This window comes from Aulonocara sp. 'chitande type north' Nkhata Bay, linkage group LG4, assembly GCF_057382095.1.
Source record: "Aulonocara sp. 'chitande type north' Nkhata Bay isolate Kocher_YH1m ecotype deep benthic linkage group LG4, A_spYH_male_GT1.1, whole genome shotgun sequence".
Lineage (NCBI taxonomy): Eukaryota > Metazoa > Chordata > Actinopteri > Cichliformes > Cichlidae > Aulonocara > Aulonocara sp. 'chitande type north' Nkhata Bay.
Window position 1 is genome coordinate 29533977 of NC_141347.1, and position 20490 is coordinate 29554466.

General features: G+C 40.3%; 1 protein-coding gene across 1 annotated transcript in view; it reads right to left on the reverse strand.

Annotated features, from left to right (window-relative positions):
• The window catches only part of plekhh3 (pleckstrin homology, MyTH4 and FERM domain containing H3), a 36502-nt gene extending 25685 nt beyond the window's left edge, over window positions 1–10817 (reverse strand). The window contains exons 1-2 of the mRNA XM_086289732.1: window positions 10221–10817; window positions 3852–3907 (exon numbers count right to left, since the gene is read on the reverse strand). Of these exons, the coding sequence (XP_086145858.1) occupies window positions 3852–3907; window positions 10221–10355 (191 nt within the window). The 5' untranslated portion in view covers window positions 10356–10817. The remainder of the gene's footprint in view (window positions 1–3851; window positions 3908–10220) is intronic.
• Between the last annotated feature and the right edge of the window lie 9673 nt (window positions 10818–20490).

Sequence of the window (20490 nt, forward strand, 5' to 3'; positions counted from 1 at the left end):
GAGAAATGGCTGCAATCATAGTATTGTAATATGGTAAAGGATTTACCCTTAGGCCCCCTCCTCTGTCCAGAGATGGCCGTTCCCTTTTCACATAAATGCCCTCCTTGACTCCCTGCTCAAACCATCATTCCTCCCTGTCCAGGATGTGTACATCCTCATCATTTCAAGAGTGGCCACTGGTCTGTAAGTGTAAATAGACTGTGGAGTCTTGGCCTGACAAGGTAGCTAAGGTTGTTTGGTTTCACTGATGTATAATTCACAGTAATCCTCCTGTTTGCGTTGGGGACCCCGATCCTCAGCTTGGACACATTTTCTTCAGCGGTCAGGACAATTTGCATATTACTGATGCTGAAACTGAGCACATGGTCCATTGTTAGGCAATCATGCTGGTTTTGGTCATTGTGCAAATGGACTTTTTATAAAGTTGGGGAAACTGAGACTAAAGAAGTTGCTTGGATGCATGCAAAAACGTTTCTCTCACTGGAAACGCTACGTCCAGATGAACGCAATCATCTTTCTGGGATTTCTTGATGATTGAGATTGATTAAGATATATAAATACAATTGAAGGAGGCCATCTTTAAATATTCGATTGGTGCTGATACAAGTAGCAGGATGATTTCTGAAGTCCACATGGGTATACTCTGCTCAAATTCACACATATGCTGCAAGACTCATCAGACAGCACTTCACAGTGTAGGTGGATAAAGACCCGAAGCATACGGCAAAAGCAACCAAAGAGTTTCTAAAGGCAAAAAGAAGGATATTCTTTCATGATGCAGTCAACATCATCTGATCTCATCATCTGATTGAACGCAGAGCCCTATAAACAAGCAGCAACCAAAGGTGGCTGCAGTGAAGGCCTAGCAGATCATCTTAAAAGAAGGAAGGACAACACATAAACAGTTATAAACAGGCTTATAGTCTTCAGTTACTTCATTTCAAATTGTGTTAGTTTGTCCAATTAATTTTGAGGAAATATGTTAGGAAGTTGCAGGCATGGATTCTGTGAGACCCCCTGAAATCAGCTAATGCATCAGGCTTGTAGCACGGCTAATTAGCAGAGTATAGCCATGTTAACAAAAAAAAAAACCCTAATTAATCACAGTCACACCTTTATTCCATCTAATTGTTTAGATTAACATTTCCTTGTGCACAATGCAATCCAATAGTTTGGTCAAAGTCCGATGTAAATCAGAGCTTGCGTCTCCTCTTATGCAACAGTTAAGATGAATTGATATGACTCAATTTGTTAAAATAGCAAAGTTCTGGCTTATCAGAGCCTAACTTGGCATTCCTTCCGTACAGCTGAACTTCTGGGTGTGTCCATTCATTGGCCAGGTAATGAGCAAGCGCTATGCTCTCTAATCTTTGCACTTACTGTGATGATTACAGCCAGGCAAACACACAGACTCTTCAAACTAGTAGTTAATCATGCCATGCGGACCACAACAGTGCAGAAATGACATACATGCACACACACACGCACATGAACCCGAGCCACACCTCTTTTAGGAGTGCTGTTGAGGCAGGACTGAGTCACCCAGTCCTTACTTCTTTCCGTCCTATTTTCCCCCCTCAAGCCTCAAAAGACACCATGTCACGTATGACTACAGCAAAATATTTCATCTCACATAACCACTTCCTGGGACAGCTCTATTCTTGTTGAGAGTTTCTGCAGATCCTCGTCTGTTCATTTGTGATGGGCGATAGGCCTACAAGTCAAGCTTTGTGATTCATTGCCTGTGAGTCGGCAGATGTACAGTTACGATTGTGGAAGGGAGAACGGGGTGGTGATAAGGGCACGATGCCAGAGATAGAGAGAAGCACAGCCTGGCTACATCACTGTCTGAGATCACAGCCATGCACTAATAGTCTGGATCAAGCCCTCCATGAATCACTTTTGACTCTCATTTGCATTAACATGTAATCCACATGGCCATTTGAATGTCATTTACAGTAAGATGCCCTGATATTGAAAGGGTGATTGGTTAAAGTCATCTAAGATGAAGATTACATTAACCATGTAATAAAAGTAAGTACATCCCAAGGAAATCCTCTGCCATTCACATATGCAGATAAGCAAACATCTCATCCCTTTTGAAGCAATATCTTTAAATAAGTTCAATCCAATCCAATTGAAAAATAATTACTTGTCTTTTGTGGAAAAAGTAAATACAGGAAGCCACAGAAACTAGTATTGCTCCCTTTAGCAGAAATAATTAGCTTCTTGTATGCATTTTTCATAATGACTCACTCTGGTGTAGGCTTGCTAAAAATCTTGATTGCGCTTCATTCAGTGGTACGATCCTTAGCACTGTTTTTTTTCTACTCAAAACCCCACACAAGATCTGAAGGGGATTCCAATCAGGAATTTGAATGGGCTTATTGAGCCATTCTTCAGTGGATTTGCAGGGAGGATGAAAACCTGTTGAAAGGTCCAGTTAAAGTTTTATCTGTTTAAGACTGCTGGCTACACATTATCTTCAAGTACCCTTTGATATGATGCAGGAGTCATAATTCATAATTACTGAATGCAGGCTCCCCAGGTCCAAACATAGCGCATCAACCAGCATCACTGTGGCCAAGCAACCCAGTCTTTGATTTGTCTGTGCAAAAGGCCTGGTCTTCAGAATATAATCATTAACAAACTGTAGGTTTTGCCTATTCAGAAAAGACACGTCTTGAACAGAGGTCCAATATGTTCTATATTTGTCTAATTATAAAAACATTTACTTTGACATCAATAGTATATGTGCTTGCAACAAATAGTCTATTCTTCAGCTAATTATCTGGTGAAGTCTGTTCTTGACTAATTGCAAGTTGTTTAAAATTCAGCCCATTTTTCTCTTATGATACAACGAATAATGCTGGGTTCATAGGCAGCCATAATCTCTTTTTTTCCCCTCTGAGGGCCTTTATATCTTAGCCGAATGACAGGGCACACTACAATAGCAAATGACCTAGATATCCGAAATTTAAATAAGACAAATTCCATCTATTAATGCCTCAGGAGGTTGGGGGTGTAATAAATGTATGGTTTTCCTTAATGTTCCCATTATTTGAATGCACCCGATTTATCTATGAAAATCAATTGTTTGGAAATTTAAACATGTCAAAAACCTCCATCAGACCTCTTTCACATGGAAAATTATTGGCAAATAACACATAACAGCCATAACAGCCCCAAATAACAGCCAGGTTAACTTCTTAATGGTAAAGCTCAACCAGTTTGAAAGACTGAAAACTAATTTCACCTAAAAGAAATCAAATATCACCACATAACAGATCATCTGTCAGTATGTATATGACTCTGTACCACTTGCATGCACACATGACAACACCATGAGATACTGAAGAGGAACTGAAAGAAATCAAGTATTAACACATGCGCCTGCGGATATATACAGAAATCCCCGGCGCTCAGAGGAAGTATACAAGTAAAAGACGGAACTACTACTTCCCTTGTCGTTTGCACTGTAGCCTGCAACCAAGTCGAGCTGAATGGGGGAACAAATCGAATTGGACATAAAATGGACTTTACCCTGCCAGTTCTATGTAATGCCCAGTCAAACCCATGTGATAATAGAGCATATAATTTCCTGGAGAATTCATAGTGAGAGATTGGGTGTCACATGCCCCGTCTCCGGCATGCTCTTCCCAGAAGCTATATACGCTCTATTGGAAATGGACCATTTCCACTACAGATAATGCAGCTGACATGTACAATCTCTTGCTATTGGCTACATGTGAAAAAGGACAAAAATCAGACAATGCTGGACAATGTCCAGATCCAAATCTCCCAAAATTGACCAACGTTCAAGTGTGAAATTGGCTTCTGTAGCTCCTTACCCATTTGTTCCATTGGCTGTGCAAGATGGCTGAGAAACAATCACCTCAGCTGGAGTCTGTCAACAGAAAAGAGAGAAAAGGGTAAATCGACAATCATGCACTACAGACATTGCTTTAGCTTCAGAAATAGGCCACAGTTTGAAGTGATCCTTCAATGCTTTGCCTTCAGGAGCCATGTTACAATAGGGCATGCAGTTGTTCCTGGCAAGCCTCAGCACATAGCTGCACTATTCCTGTAATGCTTGGCTTTTACTTGCAAGGAGTAAACTTGATGGGAGAAATATGGCATGCAAAACAGGCTAATTTAATATAAGTGATGGGAACAGAGGAATTTTTCATGCTTAAGCTGAGTGCACCCCAACATTCGCAACCCAAAGTGATTTTTTCTCTCCATTCGTTTCTCTAAGAAGATTAACCTAAAAATAACATCAGTTTTTGAGAATTCATGGACAGCCAGAACAATTGTATTTATCGTTTCTATCTGTGAGTTGATTGCTATAAGTTGTGAGAGTTTGAGGAAAAAAAAACAGCAAGAAAGACAAAGAGACCCTTTAGCCTTAATTATAACAGCTTGCATTGAGAAAGTGCCTTTCAGAATCTTTACACTAAAGATAAACACATAAGTGTAAAGATAAAGTCTTTACGGTTATGCTATTGACAGAAAACAAAATCAAACAATAGCAGTGATTATGATAGAGATGAGAAGCCTTAAAGACCCAAGGTTTTCCTGATTAACTGCACTTTACCTAGTAAAATTTATTGTGCCCTAATAATCATCTGATGAACAGATTAATTATTTACTTAAATATTAAACTGAAGCTGGGATAGGCTGATAGCCTCGATAAGGAAAAACAGAAGAGAATAGATAGAAGGATGGATATTAAACTGCAAGCCAGCTATTCATTTAAAAATCACATAAACACCTTCTTGGACGTTAGTTTTGTGTGGAAATTGGAATTAGTTCCTCTACTGACTAAAATGAGCCTACCACTGGCAGACATGTAAAATCAGATTTCATGGGTGAAACAATGAACTTTTCATTCGAGGACTCCCCTGTGAAGCAGAAGATGGAAGAGGATGTTTCCTTTCACAGTGCTCCGGCCCCTAGATTCCCAACCTGACCTTGGAAAACCCCATCAGACAGCTTGCCTGTGTGCAATTTGGACAGATTCCCTGGTGTGCAGAGCAGCACTGTGTGTCCCTGTGGCCTGACTTGTTGTCTCTGTGAACCACAGCCTTGAGCCAGCTCCTGTGGCTGCCCTGACCCAACTCAGGGGTGTTGGCCTACCTGAAACACTATCCAGGTCAGTTCTGGGCTCCTCACAGTTCACACACCACACTTTACTACAGGGCAAACTATCCTAAGTTTAACCATTGCCCCACAAAACAGTCTAGGCTTCTTTTTAGATGGTTCAAAAATAACAAAGAAAACATGAACTGCAAATTTATAGGCTAGCTTGGAATCTATGTTATATTTTTAAGGCAGACGGACCCATATGCAAATAAGGAAAAGATTACAGTTTGGATAATGAGATCTCATTAATGTTTAACTCAGAGGGAAGTACTGTAAATGTCAAACCATACTGATGCGAACAAATGAACAGACAGTGTGTGTATGGTAAATCATTTAGCCAAGCCAACAGGCCTAATAAAAAAAAATCTAGACAGACATCACATCAATGACAGGAAACCCTTAATAAAAATCAGTGACATAAAAGCAATAATTTAATAATATCAACTAATCAAACAATCAGTAAACTAATAAGACAGGTAGGCACAGTCAAAATAGTCTGAGTCATTGCCCACAAGTCTTTACAATTTACTGAGAAAAATGCTTTCCAATAGAGTTAATGGGCTGTGGGGTGAGGAACAAGGATAGCGTGCGATGTAGAGCCCTGGCAAAAGATCTCTCTTTGTGGACGGCAGGGTATGAATCATTCCAGACTAGAGCAGAGCTTGAAGAGAAATAGGGAAAGATGCCGTGATGTGTTCATTCCGTGGCTGACTTCCGCTCTCGCTTTTCCCAGTTTATTCTCTCCTTCTCTTTCTCTCTCCCTTCAGCTCTCCTGGGAGGCTGAGTAACCATGAGAAAATGCTTGGGCTCAGCCAGTGTCGGCCTGAAGACCAGATGTGTGGCCTCGAGGTGGTGAGGCAGAGACGCAGCGGAAACCAAATATAAACCAGCGTACCGTGACACCTCTGAAAGCAGAGGGCAGCAGGGATGGCTAATAGGACCTGCTCTCAGCAAAGCAGGACTGTGTCTGTTTGTTCCGAGCAACAGGATGCACTGCGGTACTCCAGTCCACACTTACAACTGCCTGGGCCTAAACCTCTGTGGTGGTAGTTTATTGGTAAAACTGCATACATATTACATAAATACTGAATAATGGTTTTAGTGGAAACATGGAAAGAAAAGAGAATGACGGATATCCTGCCCTAAAATTAGTGCCCAAGTATTCCTACACTGGAGGCATTCAGCCTGGTGTGACTGTTTGGGCAGCTGTTAAAGAGTAGTTTCTTTGAATGGCGACTGTAAACATGAAGAGAAAAGGTTTTGGCATAGCCCTGTGCTCTCAAGGGCCAAGCCTACATAAGCATCGGCACTGACTCATGATCCCAACGTCAGTAAGAAAAGTCCTGGCAAGGAAGAGTGTGTCATCTATGGCTTTGGTACTTCAGTTTCTACACATAATGGTGTCTTCTGGCAGCATGTTGTAAAACAATGCAGGAGCTCGTGATTTTGAATGTCTTGAGGATGGTTAATGATGGTTAATAATCGAACACAGCCCAGATGGCTTTCCTAGAAATCATTATAGACCAACCCTTCAACTGACCTCACCCCCTTGGTAGAAATTATGGAAAACCAAACAGTATCAACTGGATCTACTCTGGGGACTGTAACACAGTTAAGATTGACCAGCTGATGTCAGATTGGAGTAGTTTCAGCTGTGTTCCTAATTATTGGCTCAGCTTAAGATATTGATAACAGAATTACAACTGTCACAATCAGAGTGGCACAAAATAAGAGGTAACATGATTTGCTGAAATGCGTCAAGCGCCTGGAAGCGTCAATAAATAACTCCATCGCATGAGGGGGATTTATTATTAGGCAAAGGATCTCTAAGACCAAAATAATGCTTTACTGCCAATTGTTACTGTGAATTACAACAGTCAACTATTTGATTCCTTCCATTTACAAGTAATGTGATAAACTGAACATGTCTAACCACATGATAGATTAAGACAAAATGTCCCTCAAAAGAAAATACATCACTCAGATTAATACAGACAGGCAAATACTTTATGACTCAGGTCACGCCTTTCATATTCATAAATATTTACGAGCAGAAATCAATAGAGCCAAGACTCTAATCGGTGATGTAACATCAATGTTGGGGATACAGTAGCTCTAAAAACAAAGCAGCATTATGAGCTTAAGAGTGGTGAGTTTTAAACTGCCAGAAATAACAAAAGCTGTTTTTAAACAATTATTCTTGCATAGATTACAAATTTGAGCTGACCTTTTAAAATGTCGCTGTATCATTTCATTATTGGGATAGTCTTGTATTCAGCTCATCATTTGAACAAGACTGTTAGTCTATATGCCATTAAATAAGCCCTTTATCTTCTCTGATTACTATAGGAGTTCAGTAGGCTTGGTTCAACTCTCAAAAACGAAAAACAAAAATGCAACAACTTAGTTGTAATCATAATTTTGCTGTTCCCTGTTACTATCAGTTATGTATCAGCTCATATAAGTCATATTGGATTCTTATAGTAAAAACTAGATTCAACGACTTCACTTGGTTCCTTTTTGTTCAGTCAATAATGGCACTCTGGTTATCTTTATATGTTTTTAAAAGGCCAGGATTCAAGTCTCAATCAAGCTTCTCTGAAAAAGCTATAATTCAATAAACATTAAACCAAAGCCCCCAGAGGAGCACAATTATGCACATGCATCATAGGTTGCATTTTAATGAGGGAATCCGGGAAAGTTAGAGGAAAAAGGATCTCGGTGTCTCACTTTAGAAGGCCATCAGCCATCTCCACTGGGACATGTAACTGTGATCTTGTATTGATTGCAAATATGAAGCACCGTTGGGTTCCTCTGACCACCAATGGTAGAACAGATGGTAGATTATGACCAAGATAGTGTGTGCTACACACCAACACCTCTTCGGATAATGCTGAGTAACAGATGTTGCTCTTATCTGGTGGTTTTTGGAACTGTTAGATTTCTGTTGAGCCAATAACTGTGTAAAACTTATCTGTTTCCATCGTTTACATGCAAATTGCTGTAGTGTATAACTGGCTGGCTGCAAAAACACAAAGGGGGCAATAAACAGATAAGCAGGATTTGCAAGTAATGGCTCCAGGTGGTATTACTTTCATCTGCAAAGGCTTAGTGTTGGTGTAAAGTTTATCTCAGAAGCACAAAATAGCTGTGCCTATAATTTCAACCGGCACATAATGTTATTTAGTGTGCACTGAAGTCAAAGTCTAAAAATATGATCAAAAAAAAAAAAAAAAAAGAGCTGGTGTTTGGAAAGGCACAAAATCCTAACAAATATTTGAGAGCATTTTTTTTTTCCTGGGACACTTTACATTAAGAGCTGCATGTGGGGTTGTACAGAAAGAGCCTACCTTAATGCAAGGCAACAATGCCCCCTTACAAGTGGGTGGACAATGCTGAACTCTCTGTGGCTGATCAGATGACTAACATTACAGAGAATACAAGGCCACAGTCTTATTTGCCACTGAGCAAATGGGAGGCCAAATACACAGGATCAGTTCAACACAGAGTTCGACAAGTTACATCAGAGAGTGTGTGCATGTGGGATTGCTCAATGTTGCCCAGGCCTCAAAGACCACACAAACCTAAACGTTAAACTAAGGATCAGTAGATTCTGTGTCATGCATCAGTTTTAGAGGCTTGTACTGAACAGACAACAAGGTTAACAGTGAACATGTATCTAAACTTGCACGTGAACACTGTAGCTCACCACTTCACTGGACATAATGCCATAAACGGGAGCATGATAAATTCTTTATCATACCCTGAATTTCCAACCTATATGTACAGTACTGTGTAAAAGTCTAATTTATTAATATTTTGCTCACAAGAAGCCAGACCCTCTTGGTAATTTTTAAGTGGTCTTTAGTAACAGGTCTCAATGTCTTTCAAACTTTTATTTGGACATTGGCAGCTTTTTCAGTCATTTTCAGTCCAGTCCTTGTATGTGCTCATTTTCAGCCAAAGATGCCCATTTGACAGGCATAAAAAAGTATTTTTGCACCAACAAGGTGATTCCCAAAGAGCTGTTAGCCGAAATGGGAATGGCATTCTGTATGTCCTGTACAGCAAGCAAGAAAAACTTGACAAGTAGAGGCCAAAAGCCTAAAGAAACCCTAAAAAAACAACAAAGATCTGACAGGACCAGAGAAAAGCATCAGGACCCTTGGTTGATTGATCTACTGTTCACCAAACTTCGGAAATGATTTCAGAGGAAGGGCAGCTGCCATGAAGCCATTTTAGCAAAAGGAAAGCAGGACAAAAGGCCAAATGACAAAAACTAATCTAAATTTGAAATGTTGGGTTCATCAACACATATGGAAAAGGCCAGGAGAGAGGTACAGTGAATGCCTAAAGCAAAACATGGTGGAGGCTCTGTCATGGTTTGTGGCTCTTATCAAAACTGATGGACTCACAACTACAGAGAAGTACAAACATTTTTTGTTCCACCATGTAATACCATCAGGAAAGTGTTTACTTGGCAACTGACCTCATTTCTCAGCATGAGAATTATCTCAAACACACTACCGATGCAGGTAAAGCATATACGGAACACAGTCTGCCTTGGATTGGCCTCCCCAGAGCCCAGACCTCAACATTAGTGGTGTGGGATCATCTTGACAGAGAACAAAGCCAAAGATCTCTAAGAAGAAGAGAACTATTCCTGAGAACTACTTCAAGAAATTACAAGAAAGCTTGGCTGAGAGTGTTCAGACTGCTTTAAAGAAGGAAATTGATCATACCAAATATTGACTTTTAAGCTTGTTATATTTAAGCAGTCTGTCTCTGCCTTGTATACTGCATGTATGTTTGTACAAATGAACCGTTGCACCTACGCTAAAGTAAAGGGTGACTCAAGACTTGTGCACAGGACAGTAGTTTTCCAAGTGAAATCATTTTCAAACACTGAACTAACATTCTTTTCGTTGAATTTCCCGTGTAGTATTGGTTTTAAAAACTGAGCAGTTTTTAAAACCAATACTGATGTTTTAAATGTAGTGTGGGCATTCATTAAAAACATGCTATTAATTTATTGGTGCTCTGAAGCTGTTCTAGTGCAGGTGGTAAGTTTTTACCCGTCCATTGGGAGTCAAGTCCTCCTTGTTGCGCAATTCAAAAGATTCTTCCTCCTCTTTCTCCCCATAGTCCCGTCCGAGCAAACTGAAGCCCTGCCTGCAGCACAGAAACCAGCAAACTCCTTGCAAAGGCATTCAAATCAGGTTAAGTGTGTCGTCTTCTTCTATCCAGCTCGGTAAATTTAACATTCACGGTGTCGTCTCGACCGTAAGTAACTCCAAAAGCTGCGTGAGCGCATACAGAAAATCCTCTCCATAGATGTCCAGCGAGGAGGGTGATGGAAAGCATAAGCTTATTTTCTTCCTTTATGTAAAGGAACATTAAATGTCTAGTAAGTGTACATGACAGCAATCGTTCTCCAACACGAAGATGTGGTTAAAGGAAAATCCTCCACCGCTTTCAGAGCTCCAGCTGCTTCATTCGCAATACCCTGCTTTAGACTTCACAAAACCGAGGCGCAACAAAACTCAAAGTTAGTATCCCAACCTGGTACTTTAAGTGAAGAGCACCGCTATTGAGATCAGCATTGTTTGCTCACATTTAGCGAGTAACCTGGAAATGTACCTCAGCGATGTCTGAGTCCCGAGTTTGAACAAAAGCGTGCTGCTGCTTGGACAGGACCGTGTGGGAAAATAGACCACGCCCATCGACTTTAGCTCTACTGCGCTATTGGCTGGACACAGACACTCCCCGGGATACCACGCCCACGGTGCACGCCTCTCAAAGCAAACATCATCCACAGCGTCACATGTCCTGTGGTAGATGACAGTAATCAAATCATCCAGAATCAACATGATGTATTATAATATTCTAATATTGACTGACTCTAGTGCTCACTTGTAGGGATAGTGTCTTTAACCGCTCATAAATCTCTCTGATGTAGTATTTGTAGTATTTATACAGACACTCATTATGTCTCAGCAGCCAGTTTAGTCTGTGAATATATTGAATAAGAACACAAAATCATAAGTATCTTAATAATACACTTCTAAATGACCGTTAAGTGTATTTTAAGATGACATTTTACAAAATAGTAATATGCTAAAATCATGACAAAATTCTTCACAGACTTGTTAGTGTTACGCTACATTATGTCAGTATCATGTTTGTATAATTAGGAATCTTTCACACTCTCTTTACTTTGCTCTCTATACTATACTTTACTAAAATCCACAAAACTGCAGCAGTAGGAGGCAGGAGCACTGGTGCTAAAACTAGACACGTGACAGATCCAGCCCCCTCAGCACTCATGGCTATTTCTCCGTTAATATGCCTTCATTTCCCCTTTGCTGCTCAGTGTAGACTTCCCCCACACACTTTTGGCTTTAACTCATTCCTCACCAAGTAGAGCTCCCAGCAGCTGGTTCACCCACATCGGCTCAATAGGTATACTTCTTTAATTCAGTTCTCAAATGCAGTACATACGAACTAAGGGTCATTTTTGCACTGTGAGCACAAAGGAACATCACTACTTCAGATACTTTTAACCTCTGCACTCTGCATTCTCCCTTGGGGCTTTTAAAAATCAATAAGAAGGCTTATGGGGGTCACATTTTCACCTTAGCATTATGGACCGTAAGCGTTGCCACCTCTTTACCCAATCTCCCACTGTCAAAAAGGAAAGAGGAAAGGAAGCAAACTGGTTTCATTTTAAGTATATTTTGTTTTGACAAACGGCAAAAAAAAGATGGCATATATTAGTACACAGAAGAGAATGTTTCTTTGCCTGAAAGCCATAGCTTTTCTCTTAGTATCGCTCTCAAGGCCAGATCCTCCCTGTCCTCCCCCATATCCCAAAACAATACGCTTGGGGGCCTCTGCTCCCACAGACCTGGAGGAACATATGTTTTATTTTTAGAGCCCTCTCTCTCAGCCCACGCTAGTAAAGTGAAAAAAAGAGAAAAACCCTCCCTCCGTGTATGGTTTCTGAAAGAGCTGAAGTAGAAAAGAAAGATTAAAGTACTACACCATAATTTTTTTCAAATATCAGTAAAAAACTTAACCCAAATATGATCTGCAATTAGTTTTTTTTATTTGGTACAAAAGCAGCAATCTGAAAATTTCTATTCTGTGTCATACAAACTTTATCCCAGTCTTTCAGTATCTTTCACTGTCTCCATCCACCTCCTCCTCCTCTCTTTTCCCCCTTCCAAGAGACGACACACGATTCTCTATTAGCACGTATGCATATATGCACTCACACACTCACGCACGCATACTTGGATAGAAACAAGATAACCTGATACAGTGTGTCAGGTTGAGGAACCAGATCAGGAGTAGGGCAGATGATTTGGTAGGGCTCCCAGTTTGAACGGAAGCCAAGCTGGCTGGCCTCAAGATGGCAGAGGAGAGGAAAGTGTGAACCTGGAGTAACAGGGTAGTCATTGAAATCTGAAAATGTGATGGAATGCAGCTGCTAGATGTAGTGGAGCTGCAGTATTTCCTTGTGTCTCTGTAACAACGAGTAAAATGTGATGTTGCTTTTAAAGCACTGTGTGAATTTGGATTTCTTGCAGGTAACATGAAGGGACATTTCTCTTTTACTTCTCCTCATTCTTTTCTTTTCAGTCCTCCACCCTTCAACCCCACCCCCATAATCACTACCCCCATCCCCAAGACACACACACACACACACACTTCCTGCCTCCAACTTCTCACAACACCATTTGTTGAAATTGGCATATGGGGTTTCCAACTGAGACGTAGAGTAGACACAAATCACACACATCAAGAGACAGAGCAGAGCAGAGTGCTGTTCCCTTCTCTTTCTGCCTCTCCCTCTTTTCTTTCCTTCTCTCTGTCTCTCACTCTTTCCCCTTTGAGTGTCTGCCTGCAGGATCCTGTTTCACTGCTGCCCGCATCACAGCCAGACTCATATGTTGGTGAAACAAATTGATTGTCAACAGAAAAAGATGTGAAGTCTGGCCTGCCAAAAAGCTCCCTGCATGATTCACATTTGGGTGTTTGTTATGGGTTTTTTTGTTGTTTTTTTCTTCTCTGAGTGATGATTGATAAAATCTTTTGATATGTTTCAAGAGCTTTCTGCTTTTGAGGTTTAATTTGAACATTCAAAGGGGTCTCTAGACACACAGAGCAAACAGTAAGAAGCTCTATATCTGTATTTGAAAGCTACTCCGCATCTGGTAAATTGCACCTTCTGTTCAAAAGTCAGGTCCAAGGTCAAAGTTTATCTGACAGCCCCCATGTAAGGATTTAGGATTGGAACGGACCCTCTGTGGCCCTGACTCGTGACTCAGACAGGATTTCCTCCCTGCTGTATTCAGCATTGAACTTAACCCTCATCCTGCTGTGGCACCAACCCCTTTGACACCAGTCCTGTGTGCTTAGGGTGACCAAAAGTTTAGGCTGCAGGTTAGAGGACAGAGGACTGCTGTTTGATGGCTGTTAGCCCATGTAATAGGATAGGCTTCTGTAAACCCCTGGGCCGGTTGACCTCAACTTCAAACTGTGAAATATCCAGCAGTGCATGAGATTACTTGTGACAGAAAAGTTGTTTATGTACAAAAAATGAGTGAAAATATAGATGGACGAGAACTCAAAAATGAATAATAAAGTCACTAGAATACCTGGCATACCTGAGGATCTGGTTTTAACTGCAGAACATCCAGTCACAGGGGGCCTTGTTAAAAGATTTGTTAACCAAATTATGCATCAAACATTAAACAAGAGAGACAGTGGGATTCTTAGGTGCACACCTGGGCTCACACCCATGCCATGTCAAGTATCTTCTTACCCTTTCCTGTTCTACAGTACTTCAGAGATAGTGTTTAACAGTGTTATGAATGCCACAGGTAAGGAAGTGTTTCTAACCCTGGCTGTGGGTACATCTGTTCCTGGGGACTGCATGGTGTACACGATCGTATCAGTGACAGGCAAGGCTAGAGAAAACATTCCTGGCTTCAACTTCTGACCCTCTCGCCCCAGTTAACCCCTCCCCGTTTCCCTTTCTTTCCTGGCTTCGTTACAGTGACCCTCAGCACTCAAGATTACTGTGCACCGGTTCAACCTGTCAATGCATTAACTGACAGCAAAACGTGTGCAATGGATAGATATAGTTTCGCAACAATGATTCTCATGTTTTAAGAGACAGGGTGATATTCTATACCCGAAGCATGTGTCGCAAGTACCAAGTACGGAAAATGTGCAAGAAACATCACAGTCTATTAAAGCGATTTTATACAGCAGCTTCTGTCAACTAGATGTTAGAAAGATTTCAATCTAGGTATTTAGATATATTGATACCATTATTCATTCCAGCAGATAAATGAATGCTTTTAACTGTAGCATTGCTGATTCACTGTTTAAATTCTTCAGACTTTACTGTACTTAGTAATTATATTTGAAAAGCACGCATTCCTCCGCTTTGGTGAAAATGTAAATAGGAGCAGACATGATAGCAGAAATGTGGTTATCACTAACTGTCATCAAAAAACAAATGAGGAGGGGATGTACTGGAATCAAAGAGGCATAGAGAAAGATGGGAGACTGATAAAAATCAATAGTCAACTGGAGTAGATAAACAGCCAGGGCAACTGAAGAATAGACACAACATCTGACAATACAAACAAGCAGAGATATGCCCTCATAGTATCTGGTATTTTTACATCAAAGAAGAGGTAAAAAAACCAAAAAAAACAATAAGACTCCTCAAATAGTTGTGCTGAACATATCTTCTTACTTGCTGTTTACAATTTAATCGTACAGGACAATCACGCTCTCCCTCAGTCCTCTATTTTTTTCCATAGTTTTTCTAAAACTTTTATCATCCCGTACTCGGGAATATCCAAATTGAAATAATTTATTATAAACTTTTGGTGTCTGGAAGTCAATGATACAGTAGGTTAAACACTGTGAGTGTTAGAGTGAGGGAGAAGATAACATATTGACAGTTAGGAAGGCTGGGCAGAGAACCAGAGTCCTTCAGCTATTTTTGGATGCCGACTGTGTGAAAGTATGCTGAATGCAGAATAGATGACACATTGCCAAAATCTGAACCTGCGTTGCATTAGTGGTGTCTGTGCAAACTTGAATTTCTGTTCTTAAGCATATACATTTGCGAAAAAGACGTGCCTTGGCACAGAGGCACATGTATGCATATTCTAACACTTATTTGATGGAAATAATGCAAAAAATTACTCTGCATTTTAAGAATGGGTTGGTTGGTAGTCACCATAGACGTGTCATCGGGATTTGCAGAATCACTGGAAACAATCTGCTGTTTGTAAAAGAGTCCAGTCCTGTGCATCTGTGCAAGGGCTTGCTCTTGCTTCCTGTGTTTAGAGATCAGCCTCGAGAGCAGCTCTTACAAGTACAAGCAGTATAATTACTGAATATGGAAAAAGTGCCCACTGCTTTCCCTCAGTCTGAGCAGTGGCCCTTCACAGAGCAACTGAGTAAACTTCAATTCCTTTGGTCCTGTTTGTCAGTATGAATCTGGATGTTTTTGCAGAAGAAAATAATTGCACACTCCTGTGATTTTGGGATTTTCCACACTTCTGTAAACAGGATCTCTCAGAAGCTAAAAGTTTCAATAAATGGGTATTGAATTTTATTAGGAGGAAATCAAATATACGATGATGCTACAAAGAGTGGAGGTCTGCGATTCATAGGCTCACCTGAAAAAGAACAAGGTAAGGGATTTGAGACATTTCTGTATTTCAGTTTAAAGCAGAGGGACAAAGAATAGCGTAAAACACAAAAATTTAACCTGGCCTTAAGGTAAATACGCGAGTTTACAACTTGTTTGCATTAGTTGGGATGCTAATTAACAGCCTACTGGTTCTTTCTTTCCTTAGTCTGGCAGCATTAGCCCACACATCACCACATAATGCACTTACCTGAACCCACTACTGTATCGTAACAAAGTTTGATTAATCTGTTTGCATTTAAGGAACTGTGCCTTACTAAATAAACGGTGTGTGCTTGAGACAACACACGGGCGTCCCTCCATGTGTTGTCTCGTGTTTCCTTGAGGGCTTGAGCCAAGCTGTTGCTAGGTGCCATGACCTCCAAGAGCAACATTCATGGGTAGAGAGGGTGAACCCTGTGAGGAGGACCAGGGTTGTATTTTATTTCTGCACCTCCCCCTACCACAAACACACACTGTATACCACAAAGTCCCAATGGGCCTGGCCTCTGGCTAGGCTCGTTCACTCAAGTTCATCATTAGCATCCATTTATATTCATAACTAATGATCTCTCATAACTAATGATGTTTCTTAACAGGAAGCAGTGCAGTCTATGATCCTAAGAGGTAGGATATTTCAGTCTTTTCCCCCCAGTGATTAAGTTTTTAGTATTAAATAGGCTACTTTATACACTACATTGCAAGAAATAGCCCTCCCTTGCTTTGGCTGCCCATCAGATGCCCTAGCCCCCACCCCACCTAGAAGCTGTGAGTGGAGTGGGGCCCAGCGTTGAGGGGACAAGTTGTTCTGTAACCTCACTGCCAAAGGTACTTTACTGGAGCACAGAGCTGAGCTGTGGAAGGGAAGGACACACTTTGCATGTCTAGTCAGATATTTAAAGAGTGTGTGCATGCATAGCAAAGTGTATTGTAGAGAGGGTTCGGCAGAACGTTGAAGAAAAACAGGCCTTGAGAATTAGCAATTGCACTATTGCAATTACTGGAGTATTTTCCGGTGTGTTTTTTAGCCAAAGAGAGAAGCATTCAGTTGCCACTTTTTAAAAACAAGCACAGAAACATTGTTGGTTAGCCAACCTGACCACCTTTATACGTTGTGACTTGGCATAAACCCTTTTCATCCTCACTCATCATCCTTCCAGCTGCAACTGTCATTTACTACAGACAGTTTCAGATTAAACAAAGCCCGAGGCAGTGCAACACAGGAAAAAAAGACAGTGGGCAAACAAACTGGGAGGCAGACTAAATACTGCGGCTTGTTTGCTTCGTGAGGGAAATACAGCCAAGGAGTGTGTATCACTCATTGAGGCTATACATGTGCCTATATGTGAACTTCTGCGTGTGTGCCGTGTTGGCAGCAAACATCAGAAACAAAAGTGTCTCGACTCCATGTAACTCAGGCCACAGCTGCTCATGGTATTTAAACCCAATGCAGGAGCCTGTACTGTTGTCTTTGTGGACTTGTCATTGTGTTTATACCAACCTGTCTTGTCTGTATTTAAATCAAATCTGAAGACATGTGCAGGTGTGTGTATTCACAAATATAGGTCACTATTTGTGCAAAAACGGTTGACGGAGCGCAACAGATGTTGTCCCTTGGCATCAGTCCTTTTCTTCTTTCAAAGTGAAGGAATAAAAGTACATTAAAACAGAATATAAACCACATGTACTCTAATCTTCAAGTGCTATGTCTTTTATACGGTATTTGCTAAGCAATACAGATACTGTAGTAATACAGAAAGGTTACAAGACCTATAAATAGAAAATATATATAAAAAACAAAACAATAGGAGAATTGGATTTTAAAGGGGTAATGTAAATGTTGATCAAGTGTGGAACTACAGTGTTTAGGGTTCTACATGGGTCCTATCAGCCTAGCTAAGTATAGTACACGGTGCATGCTGGGTTGACCTGGAAACCCCTGACATTGAATCTTTGACAGGACTGCACAGCTTGTGTCTGAAGTGTTGCTGGTGATTGATTGCATGAAAAAATAAATACTGAAATACTGAATAAATACTTCAAATACTTCAAACACAGGACATAAAAGTGTTGTGTAACACATTTTGCTTGTTGAAATTTCAACAGAATCTATACCACTCTCATGATTCCATGGCCACATTATTCCTTACACAGCATTAAAACTATAAACATGGAGGAACGCACTAGTCAGATTCTGTCCAAAAGCAGCCACATCTACTCACCAGCACCAGAGCTCACTAATCACTGTTTTACTTTACTTTTTCTAATCCTTAGAAAAGAGATAAAGCCAAAAATAACAAGTTTTCTTTGCTGACCCTTTGACAGATTTTTTTCTTAGCAAAATCAAGTTGCAAGTCAACTATATTCTCCCAGAACGCACGTATAGCTTCTACACAACCTCTCAAAAACCACATTTTTCTTTGAACTGAGGTGCTTGCACAGATTTAACAAGAACAAAAAAAAAAACATCAAATTTTTGAGCTTTGCAAAGACTAGATGATGGGCTCTGTTACTTTGGACAAAGAGTGCTTCCTTTTGCTTCTAGTTTTGTTAATTGAGCTGGTGCATCCACTTTTGGTGTGAGTGGTTAAAGAGGTTGTGGCAGCTGTCTTGAGCTAACACTGGGGGAGAGCCTCCAGGACCCCTGTACTAGTTTGCAAATCCCCCGCTGGGCTCACTTTTAGCTGGGATTGGCCCTTACCAGCAGGAGGTCATACTAGTGTATGGACACCTGAAAGGAAGCTGTTTTAATTGCTCTGTTTACAGCCCTTTACCCACCAGTATGGAGGGACACCAGGTTCCCATAGTTTGGGATAAAAATAAACACCTGTCTCATCAGTGTCTGACTATCTTGCTGAATTATCAGGTTTCTGGCAAACATTTGAAAACCAGACACCATCAGCATTATTTACATCTGTTTTGCGTTAACATATCAGCTACACATAAATAAAGACAGCACTTACCATAGAAACCTTTCCAGATCCTTCCATCCATCCTCATGACAGTGTTATTCTATGGTAACAGGTCAGCAAAATTAGCTCTTGGAAACATCTAGGCATGACCCTTGTTTATGCGTAAATGTGTGTTTATATGCCCTCTGATATGGGCTCGACAGTGTACCCTCGTACCCTTATAGCACATGTCCTTTTTATTCTGGAGTGGCACCCCTATGGAAAATACACATTGTGCTAATGGGTGCAGACCACAGTAAAATGCGATCCCAAAGCACAAAAGGTTATTTTAAAATCCAGGGCTTTGTGAGAAACAAGACCATCATAGTTCTCCAATTGTCAGTTTGTTTTTGCATGTGTGTGTTTTTTAAAGACAGAGAATATTTTGTGATTCAGGTTGAATGGGAAAACCCAATTTCCTTCGGGGTCAACCTTCAGGATCAATAAAATTTTATTGAATTGAATTGAATTGAAAAGAGAAAAAAAAGCACGAGACTGATGTATACACGATTATGGAAATACCTTCTTACTTCTTTATTATAAATAATTGTTTGTGTATGGTTTAAGGTGTGCCAGGTTAATTTTAGAAAATGAAAGCTCCCTCTTTTATTCATTTAGAATTTAGAATTTTGAACATTTTTGACAACATGAAATGTTTCGAAAGACCTGCAAAACAGAGTTAAAACAAACATATTGTGTGAGATAGTTGGATGGCAACCAGCAAAACTGCTGCTCAAGTGTTGTAATGTGAGCAGACCCACTGTACTGTGAGAAGCAGCGACCCAAGTATGAGCCATATCTGACATCTAGTGGTGAATTGTGCAGTTTTGCTGTTACTCTTGTGTAACTGCTCCTGTACCTAACCTGCAAAAATGCTGCACATGAGCACATTAAAAAAATACACGTTAATTAAATAAGTCTAAGTTCTCTTTCTGTTACCTGAGTTGTAATGTATATTACTTGGGGTAACAACTAAATGTAAAGTGAAGTGGAGTTTTTCCCTATTATGGATTAATTAAGAGCATTTTAACAAAATATTTAAAATATTTTAATAGTTTTTTTTAATCGTGACCATTGAGAACCATTGAGAATCACAACACCCCCTCCAAAAAACCCTCACACATATTATCTGGAAAGTCCACCACGAACTGGTCATATTAATCATTTATCACTTTTAACATTGAGTTGTTTTATCCAGATGAACTGTTTAACCTCAGCCAGCATTAGGCTATCATCAGCTCTCTAAAGTCACTATAAGGTCAAATATAAAAGGTAATTAGAGAATGAGATGGCCTCCAGCCAGCCATATCTATAAGCTAGGTGCAGATGTGCTGCATGCATCTACTGCATGCACCACATTATATCTAAAATAATGCCCGTTGAAATTAAGTAATCCTCTTTGCTTGCTGCCTTACCATAAATTACAGTATACTGAACTATAAATTATCCAAGCTGTGTGAGGGTGTTAAACTCTTTATTTTCCTCTCAATATTAAGGTCATCTTATCGGAAACAAGTACATCTGTAAAATATTACTGATTATTGTACAATCCACTACTTTAAAACCTCAGTTGAATATTTGGGGTAGTAGGGGGTTTCAAGAAATTTCTACTTTGACTGTAGAAACTTTGCTTTCTGTCTCTTGTCAGTTAGACAAATCCATATGCAAAGC